Here is a 10,977-nt window from a genome sequence, read left to right on the forward strand (position 1 = left end):
AATAAAATGTTAAAAAAGAGAAAAAAAAAAGAAAGTAATGCTTTATCAGTATTAGGCCAATTGACCTGACCATGTCATGAAGCTATGACCATGAATTTCTGGACCAGCAAAACTAACCACATGAGATGTGTGGCTACACTTTAGTAGAATATAAACAACTTTAGCCTTTTCTTTTCTTTTGGTTACTATTGTAAATATGTATGTCATACAGTTTTTGACATTTTCACCTTTCCTAGTATACATCTTAGTGATAGCAGTTATATGCATTGTGTTATGCAATCATTACCCTTATGATGCCCGTTTCCCCATCACCATAAATATCAGCCAATTACTAATATCTTCAAGGTCCATACTTGTTGTATGGAGTCCTGGTGGTGTAGCAGTTAAGGGTTGGGCAGGGATCCGCATGGTCAGCAGTTGAAAGCACCAGAAGCTCCGCAGGAGAAAGAATGGACTTTTTACTTCCATAAGCAGTTACAGTCTCTGAAACCCACAGGGGGTCCATAGAACCAGCATTAACTTGATGGTAGTGAGTATACATGTCACAGCATGTATCAGGCTTTATTTTATAGCTGAGTAGTATTCCATTATATGTGAGTATCACATTTTGTTTGTTTATCTTATGAGGGACTCCTAGGTTGTTTCTACTTCTTCGGTATTGTGAATAGTGCTGTAATGAATATAGATCTACATATGCCTTTTCATGTCACTTTTATTAGATCCCTGGGGTATATACTTAGCAGTGGAATTACTTAATCATTTGCCAGCTCTACCTCTAGCTTGTTTAGGAACCGCAAGATTATTTTCCATAAAGGATAAAGCATTTTAAATTCCCACCAGCAATGAATACGGGTTTTTGATCATCCTGTTTCCTAAAAAATATGTTGTTTTCTGTTTTGGCTTTTTAGTTTTAATCAACATCATTCTGATAATGGTGAAATGGTATGTCACTGTAATTTTGATTTGCATTTCTCTGATGGCTAATGATAAGTATCATGTTGTTGGTTTTTTTTGCTACTTAAATATCCTCTAGTGAAGTGTCTACTAAGTTCCATTGTCAACTTTTAAATTGAGTTTTATTTATCATTTGTCATGGAATTATGTATATATTTTAGATATTAAACCCTTATTGGATATATCATTCATGAAAAATTTTCCCAGCCTGTAGGCTAATTATATCCTTGATAAACAAATATATTTATTTATTTTTTTTAGTTTTATTGAACTATAAACATATCATACAATTCAGTCGTTCAATCACATCAAGAAGGAAGTTGTGCCATCATTGCCAAAATCCCCTTTGGATCCTTTTCTTTTATCTCGTACTACCCATTTGTTTCACCCTCACTTTCCATGCCTCCAGGTAATCATTAATCCAGCTGCTGTCTTAATTTCCCAACACAGATAATCATACAAAACAATGGCAAAAAACATACAACGACCCAGCAAAATGACTATTTAAAAAGGTAAAGAACTCAATCTAAGGGAAAATAGAAAATATTAAAATTTTAGAATAAATTCACTTTGGGTCTCCAGGGTAATCAAATTTCAGAGTGTTATATCCTGGCTAAATATAGCTACTAAAATTCTTGTTACAATGCTTTGTCTGATATTAGGGCTGCTAATGTTCCTAGAGTAAGTGAACCGAGGATTCACCAGGGACTCAATACATGAACCTACAAATGCATTTTGGGCTACTATTCATAGATTTCTGCAAACCAAGTGTTTAGAATTTAGATATTGGTATTGTTCCCTCCTCTGGGTTTGGATCGTATCATTTAAAATCCTTGTTTCATTAAAAAAAATGTTTTAATGATTGCACTATGCATATGTTTTTTAATGAATTTTTAATTGTGAATTAGGTGGAGAGAGTTACTGGTTCTTTTTAAAATCATTTTATTCAATCCTTGGTTCATAAAGGTTGGTGTGCTTCTTCTGTGTGAACTTAGCTAACTTCTCACTTAGGTGGTTGCTTATTTTGAAACAAAATCTTTAAAACTCCAGATGATAGTGGGCTACCATCTAATTTCTCCAACAGATCTTGCTTGGCACCCATGACTTCAGTGATCTCCTCATGAGGACAAGTACCTGAAAGGGTCATGTCATAAGAAGTAATTGTTCTATATCATCCCCTGTTACAAACAAAACCATACTCACTGCCACCAAGTAGATACCAACGACCCGATAGGGAAGGGTAGAACTGCTCCTGTAAAATAGGAGACTGTAACCCTTTATGGGAGTAGAAAGCCCCATCTTTCTCCTGCACCCCCTTGTTAAAATACCTTAATAGAGGTGGTCAGTTTCCCATGTGGCAGCTAAGGAATTCTATCAATGACTTCAGTGGGGAATTTATTCAACATGCAATCAAGATGCTTTGAAAATTACTGGCAATTGGAATGCAAAAGTTGAAAGCAAAAGGAAGGCACAGTAGTTGGAAAATATGCACTGGGTGACAGAAACAAAGCTGGAGATTGTATGATAGAATTTTGTAAGACAAATGACTTGTTCATAGCAAATGCCTTTTTTCAACAAAACAAATAGATTTCTTTAGATGGAATATACAGAAGTCAAATTGACTATATCTGTGAAAAGAGGCAATGGAGAAGCTCAATATCAGCGGCTAAAACCAAGCCAGGGCTTGACTGTACAAAAGGTCATCAATTGCTCAAATGTAAGTTCAGGATAAAGCTGAAGAAAATTCAAACAAGTCACAAGCCAAAATATGACCTTCAGTCTACCCCATCTGAATTTCAAGAACATCTCAAGAACATATTTGATGCGATGAACAATCATGACAGAAAACATGATAAGCTGTTGGAGGACATTAAGACCATCACTCACGAAGAAAGCAAAAGGTTAAAAAAAAACCACACAGAAAAGAAAGGATCAAAGTGGATGACAGAAGAGACTCTGAAACTTGCTCCTCATCAGAGAGTAGCTCAGGCAAATTGAAGAAAGGAAGAAGTCAAAGAACTGAACAGAACATTTCAAACGGAAGCTCAAGACAAAGCCAAGGACATGTGCAAAGATCTAGAATTAGAAAACCACAAAGGAAGAACAAGCTCAGCACATCTTCTCATCTTCATGATGTGAAGGAATTTCTCTGTGGGCTTTATTGGTTTCTTCCTGTTCTGGAATTCCAATCACGCATAAGTTATTCCTCTCAATGGTGACCTATATAATAATTAGGCTTTCATCAGATTTTTTGTTCTTTTAAAAAATAATTTTATTGTTCCTATAGAATATTATTAGAGGGATTTATCTTAAAGCTCATTAAGTTAACCTTCCACTGATTTAATTTTACTCCTTAGCTCTTTCAATGTATTATCCATTTCTGAAATCTTATTCTTGTTCGAATTTATATTTGCTGCTTTTGCTTGGTTTCTCATTTTCAATTCATTTGGTCAGTTTGTACTAGTAGTATAATGCTTTCTTGAATTATTCTAATGTTCTCCCATGTTTTTCTTGGTCTCATCAATCTTTCTTTCAATCCACTAAAGGAATATTTTTTCAATTAAAGAATTTCCCTACCGGGTACCTCCAACGTCTTTTCTTTCCAGGAAAGGCCTTCCTGCTCTTCATACTGGTCATTTATTTGAGCCACTCTGTCTTATTTCTTTGACTAAATTGAAATGGTTTATTGTCCCCAAGAAATTCTGCTGATTATATTTAATTGCTGATTTTATGTCAGTGAGATCTTAGCCCCTCACCACTTGTCTCCTAGTGAGTGTAATAGAGAATGCACATATGTGAGTTGTTCTGTGTGTTATCTGTGTAGCACAGTTAAAAGTTGGTGTTTTTCACTCTCAGGACTCAGGCGACACAGGAGTAGGTATTGGACCTTATCCAGTAGATATGGCTAGAAGAGGACAGATGTAGCCGGGCCACGTGCAAGTAGTTGCTGCCTTCCCATGAAAAAAAGAAAAAAAGACAAAAGCTCCAAGCAAACAATAAAAAACCAAACAAACATTCTTTTGAAACCAAGCGAGGAAAGGAGGTAAAACAGAAGCAAGGGGGAAAAAAACTTCATAACTAAGAAGGATAAACAAAGGTAGAGAAAAAGAATAAACAAAGACAGAAATATAATAAACAAATTTAGGACAAGGAGAAAAGGAAAGAAAAAAGCGAAGAAAATGGAGAAACAAAAGGAAGAAAATTATGAGGAGGAAAGAAAAGGATAAATGTGTGTGTGTGTGTGTGTGTGTGTGTGTGTGTGCGCGCGCGCGTGCGTGCTCGTGCATGCGCGCATTCAGTACGGGCTGGCTCCCTCTTCACTCATAAGCTCATTGTGCAGGGCAGGATAAAGTGGAACACCAGTTCTAAATGGCGATCCTACAGGCTTATATTGTTTGGGATCAGAGTACCTGATCCAGAAGTAGTCCGTAGTGGATCAAACGATGGATAATGTCAGGGTGATTGTTCATGGAAGGAATTATTTTGGGCATAGAGGGCATCTGGGTGCAGGGTGATTAGTTATGAAAAGAGTTCCTGTTTTTTCCAGGTTTGGCCAGGGCCCCAGCACTGAGAGTTCTGCTAGTCCGATGAAGGGAGTTCAAGCACTCAAAGCTGGAGTACAGTGGTCCACTGGTGCCTGATTCATGAGAGTGACTTCAGGCAGAGCAAGAGTTAAGGGTGGGTGGTAGCATTAGCGGCTAGAAAGATGAGGGGGGAATAATTGACTACACTTCTGGTTATTGGGAGAGTGAGCAGAACAAGGAAGAATTCCACTTTTCTTGTCACTAATCCCCAGTGTGCCAGGCCATTGTCTGGAAGGAATGCTGCTTGCAACAGTTCAAGATGGCCATACTGCTTAATGTAGCCAAAATTCACCATTCTGTGTCCTCTTTCACCACTTTTGCTTAGCTTCTCCTAGTCAATATTTAATCCTTTTCTCTAGCCTTTCCTCTGAAGCTCAGGGTTTCAGGATTATCATCTATATTTGTTTCATTAGTTCTCTTTTATGATTGTTTTAGAGGGTCTGTATATCATGGCTGCCTCATCCACCATCTTATCAGAAGTCTTCCTCCTAAATTTTTAGGAGTATATTAGCTATCTGTACTATAATCTATAAATACTTTCTCCCAGTGTCTCATTTGTCTTTTAGCTTTGAATATATATTTTTACCCACAATCGATTTAATTTATTTATTTTAGTGCTTCAGAATTATGCTTTATTCTAGTACTCTTATGGTTTTATTATTCACATTTTGATTACTGAAATACTTGGAATTGAGTTGATATATAACCTGAGAAAAAATTCAAATTTATCTAAGAATTAAAGCTTTTATTCAAAACATATAAAATTTGAAACTTTTAAATTATAAAGGCAAATTATTATTTGGACCACTGGTGACCATGTATATTTTTCCTTAGGAATATCCTTCCAGAACAAATTTGCAAAGCTGAAGAAGATGGTGATTCAACTCTGGAGCATCTTCATTTTGAAAACAATTACATTAAAATAAGAGAAATATCACCCTCTGTATTTTCATGCATAAGATCATTTTCAAGTATTATTCTTAAACCACAAAATATCAAGTAATTAAAAATTTGTTTTCATTTATAAAATATACTCATGCTTATAGCATTTATCATGAATAGAAGAGTTATAATTCTCATGTTATAATCAGTATGATTATCCTTACTATACATTAACTGCCTTTGGGTCCATTCGAATCATAGTAACCCTAAAGTATAGGATAGAAATGCCCCTGTCAGTTTCCGAGACTGTAACTTGTGATAGGACTAGAAAACCCCGTCTTATTCCTGTGGAATGCTTGGTGGTTTTGAACTGAAATTTCGGTTAGCGGGCCAGTGTATAACCCACCATGCCAACAAGTTCCTTAAATAAAATAAATATCATCCCAATTAATCTTATTTACCAACCCATAGATACCAAACTAGAAATAAACTGAAAAGGTATGTTAGTGAAGGTGAAAACATTTGATAGAAAGAAGCTATCAAGTTGCCAGGTTTTTCTTACGAGAACAGTAATGTTAAAATACATAGCTGAGCTAGACAAGGAGAAACTGGAACAAGATACATACACCTTTATAATTAATCTGGTTACCTCTATTAGGAGTATTTCATAAGTTGCTTTCAAATTAAGTATGTATACTATAGTTCAAGACCAAGAAGTTTATTGGCAGGAAAATATAAATGGAGTTTATGAATTATGTTTTTTTATTATTCTCCTGTTTAAACAATAATTTTTCAGTAAGACCCTATTCTATAATTACAGATAAGTACACACGGAAGTATTGGTTTACCTTTATTTGGTTTCTTCTACTAATTACAAGTGTGAAATCAATACTACTATAAAGCTCATTTCTAGGTTTTGATCACTGAATTTTAGTCATATAAGGTACTAAAATCAGGAGAAGCTAGAAAAAGGATATACGCATTTCTGTAAATCTGTAAAGCATCTTTTTTAAGCAGATCAATTTAGCATAAAGTCATTAGCATTTACTACATGCTAGGCACAGCCAACAGGAGAAAAACTAGGCTTTTTCCTCCTGTAGAGTTACAGTCTCAGAAACCTATAGGAGTAGTTCTACCCTGTATAGCAGTGGTTCTAACCTGTGGGTGCTGACGCCTTTGGGGAGTTGACCCATTCATAACAGTAGCAAAACTACAGTTATAAAGTAGCAACGAAAACAATTTCATGGTTGGGGGTGGAGTATCACCACAACATGAGGAACTGTATTAGAGGGTCGCGGCATTAGGAAGATTGAGAACCACTGCGGTATAGGATCACTATGAGTTGGAACTAACTTGATGATAGTGAGCAAATGAGTGAAAACCTACCCAATCCATATATTTTTGTTTTTGTTATGTAATAATCTTTGATCATAGCTTGCTAAATAAATGATTAAATACACATAAACTACGGAGACTTTTTTTTCAGTGTCAGTACTGTGTCTTCATAAAACACAAACTCCAGTCTTGCCCCCTTCTATCAGTTACACCTTATGCAGATTACTCTAATTTTTATAAGTTTAGTTATTCAGTCTTTAGCAGTTCTTTCAATATTCTGGAATAATTCAACCTAACTTTATAGGATTGTTTGTTATGAGAATCAGAGAAGACTATAAATCATTTTTTAAAATATGGTATACATGTAGTTATTATGATGAAAACATCATATACAATTGAAAGAAGCAAGCATACCCAACCAAAGTTCACTATTCCATGATTAACTTTGCAAACATGAACATTTCATATATTCCTTTTGATCTAGCATTATTTCTAATCATTTCTTTCTAATTTTCCTCTTGATATATAGGAATCTAGGATTATACAGCATGGACAAAAATAATAAGATGATGCTCCTAGAATTACAGCTTAAGACAAGGGGTTAAGCACATAAGTATAATCTTTTAAAAAAATAATTATGAGGATAGGTTTATACAGTAAGAAGGAATGTAAGAGCTAATTAGTCCACACAGCAGTACAGAGGGCGCAGTCCAACTCATTTCTGTGGAACAGTTAATATACTGAAAGTTCAGCTCATGAGAGCTCCCAGGTCCAAGGTCAAGGAAGGAGACAGCAGAGTCCTCCCTTGGGCAATGCAAACAGAGTGTGCCCACAGGCAGCAAACAGCAGAGTGGTAAGCAGTAGGCAGTAGCTTGGGAGCTTAGTGAACCAGACACAGATGGGATATCTAACTCAAGCAATGCAAGGCAACAGGATCCACCAGGCTCAAGCTCAAGTGATGCACAAACAAGCAGTGTGGCAAAGCAGATCTCGAAGGAGCCTCAAGCTCTAGCGACAGGAACCATGGGTTGGCTTGGCCACAGATAGTGTAGCTCACAGGTTGAGGCAGAGAACTAGTGAAAGCAGCAGCACACTAGTTGGATCACTGAGATCAAGAGAGTGGGGTGGATCTATCATTAAGAGTGGCTAGTGGTTTCAAAATGCTGACCTTGACTTAGTAACCCAATGTGTAGCCACTACACCACCTAGATTCCTTCCAGCTTCTCACAGTGATCCTAACAGACCATCCTCATCTTTCTTCTACATAGTAGGTAGTAGGTTTGAAATACAGATCTCATGGTGAGCAGCCTTACTTCTAACCTACAGCACCACCAGACCCCAAACCAAACCCATCGCTCTACGGTCGATTCAAATTCATAGTGGCTCAACACAACAGTGTAGAACTGCTCCATAGTGTAAACAAGGCTGTAAATTCTCATAGCAAACCACTGTCACATTTTTCTCCTAAAAAGAGGCTAGTGGGTTCAAACTGCTGGCCTTTTGGTTAGCGGCCTGGAACTGAACCAAGGGGCCACCAGGACTTCTTCCCCATTAGCTAATGCTCAGGCTACATAGGAAGGATTCAACTAATTCCCAAGTCTGTTCCACTGTTGATGGAGATAGTGATATGCCAACGATCCCAGGCTCACCCTGTGGGGCAGTGTTCACACACTTGACGTCCTATCATCTTCCTGCCCCATCTGATAAGCAGTGGGTCCAGGTAAAGCTTACTGGGACTGTGGACATTGGGAAGAGGTCAGATCAAGACAGGATTCTGCCATCATTTCTCTTTAACCTGGATTCTTTTGAAAGACTGCCTCATGGGTTTGCAGGCAGCACAGTAACAGGCTTCTCCACAGTGCTGCTCAGACATGTTCGAGAGGTGGGTAGGTCAAGATGCTGAGGAAGAGAAGGGAGACTGACAAATCTGAGGTGGTTGCATAAGATAAAGAATGCAAATGCACTGTGCTCAGATTAGAAACAAGATGGAGACAATTCCCCCTGAAGATTCCAACCTTTTGGGTGAAAAACAAATGGAGGTCAATTTCACCTGCCCCTCTTTGTCCCCCTCCTTCTTTTTCTTTTTTTCCCCTTCCTCTCTGATTCAGAAACCGAACCAGAAATGCTGCAATAACATAAAAAAAATGCTGCTTCTGGTGTTATCAGTACTTGTTGAAAACAAGTGGAAGTATCTGGAATACCTGAGAAAATAACTGTTCCTGCTGTTAAGCATCTATTTTGCTGGTAAGGAGCACTGGATCAGGGATCAGAGAGTTACCGTAGAGGGAGAGGCTGGGAAGGGGTGAGAGTGGGGGCGAGGGTTTAAGCCCATAGCTAAGCCTCTCCAGTAGTCTTTCTTACAGGTTCCACTGCCTCCATTTCTCAGATCCCAGCGTTCAAACAGAGCTGCTGCTGAGTTCTCTGAGGTCACACAGCCAAACTGACATGTTCTTGGGAAGAAGCTTGATTTCCCTAGAAAAAAACTGGCATCGGTTTCTCATATGTGGTCGTGGACCATTTCTTACTTTAGTTTTCTCATCAGTTAAAACCTCTCAGTCAGGACTTCAGGAGCCAGGTTCGCAGAGAGGCATAAATAGAATCTTACAGAACACTAAGTTGAATCTAAGAACGTATGAGCATTAATTTAATTGGGTCATCCAAAGGAGGAAAATAGGTGACACAATGGTTCCAACAAGGGGCTTAAAGACATCAACAATTGTGAGGATGGTGCAGGACTGAGCGACATTTCATACTCTTGTTCATAAATTTGCTATGCGTATGAACACAGTCAAGAACACCTAGAACAGCAGCAAAGAGGCAATACACAAGTAATCAGAGCCAATCACACAGACAAGTAGATATTTGTAGTCAATTAAAGAGTGTAGAAATACGATGAAGTAGGCCAGAGTTCCGAGTCTCTTTTTCTGGTATTACGTCTTTGGGGGTTCTCCTATACATTAGATCTCAACAACGTCAAAGCCTAATAAATAAGCTCCAGTGAAGACAAAGCTAGACACAACAGCCTTGTAATGGTACTGAGACACAGTTCCTGAGCATTGAAACTGTTCAGCTTTGAAACTTCATCATGTCCTGGATAGTTAGTTTTCATCCCATAAAAACAGTTAGTGATAAATGTACTTTAAGAAACATTATCCATGGCATACTATTATAAGAAGCAGATGTCTGCTTGGCTTCAGAACTATGTTATAATTACTAACACATATATACAGAAAGAAAATCCTGGCTTAGACACTAGATGGAAATAAGAGTGTGCCATCTTTCCACATATGTACGGGAAAATATGAGAAATCTAGAAACTGTGTAAGGCAGAAACCCGGCAAAGAAGAAAAACAAATATTTTCCACTAAAACAAGTGACAGAAAACGGTAAGATTTCATCTTGTCAAAGGTAGAAAACTTGTTAGATCAAGAAAAATAAGGCAGTCCTGTCAAATCTTAGCTCTCAAAATTTCACTGTAAAAGAAACGTTAGTTATATTTTTATTTTCGGATGTCGTTTATGGTAGCGTATTTCAAATTAGAGTGTGGATTTTGGCAAAGCACTGAATACTGCATATACTCGTGTATAAACTGAGTTTTTCAGTACATAGTTTATGTAGTTTTTGTGGTAAAATTAGGTACCTCGGCTGATATTCGGGTTGGCTTATTCTCAAGTATATACAGTATATGATATGGTAAAAGACATCCAGCCAGGTATTAATAAGGACATCAGTACATCAAGAATAAGGAGACCTGGGTGCCTAACTTGGTCTTAAATGATCAACTAAGCATTTTACTCATTTTTTATTCATTTTACTTCTCATAAAATAGTTTGTAATGGTCTGTCTATTTTTTATAAGTAAATAAAATAGGGGCCAAATTGGCGGCAGCTAATGACATAATGAAAAAGATAGTGAAATACTAAATACGGGATGAACGTCATGAGAGTAAAAATTTTAAAAAGGAAAAAGAACCAATCATTGCAATAATCAACAAAGAATATTCATAAAGCTAAATGGACATGACAATAGAAACAAAAGAGGAAACAAAAAAAGAGAGATTTTATTTTATTTTAAAAATCATTTTATTGGGGGCTTGCACAACTTTTTTTTTTCAAAACAAGGACAGTCTGAACAACCTTTATCACAATCCATACATCCATCCATGTGTCAAGCACATTTGTACTTTTGCTGCCATCATCGTCAAAACATTTGCTTTCTACTT

At 37.1% G+C, this 10,977-nt stretch overlaps 2 protein-coding genes across 2 annotated transcripts in view; one reads left to right on the forward strand and one right to left on the reverse strand.

Moving 5' to 3' along the window:
- ECM2 (extracellular matrix protein 2) overlaps positions 1-5,541 on the forward strand; it is a 49,212-nt gene extending 43,671 nt beyond the window's left edge. Inside the window, exon 9 of the mRNA XM_045298646.1 lies at positions 5,373-5,541. Coding sequence (XP_045154581.1) covers positions 5,373-5,541 — 169 coding nt within the window. The remainder of the gene's footprint in view (positions 1-5,372) is intronic.
- Positions 1-10,977, reverse strand: part of LOC105979931 (centromere protein P) — a 369,435-nt gene that overhangs the window by 138,559 nt on the left and 219,899 nt on the right. The gene's annotated exons all lie outside the window — the stretch shown is intronic.

This window comes from Echinops telfairi, unplaced genomic scaffold (assembly GCF_000313985.2).
Source record: "Echinops telfairi isolate 266 unplaced genomic scaffold, ASM31398v2 ScPeMD7_7430;HRSCAF=8468, whole genome shotgun sequence".
NCBI lineage: Eukaryota > Metazoa > Chordata > Mammalia > Afrosoricida > Tenrecidae > Echinops > Echinops telfairi.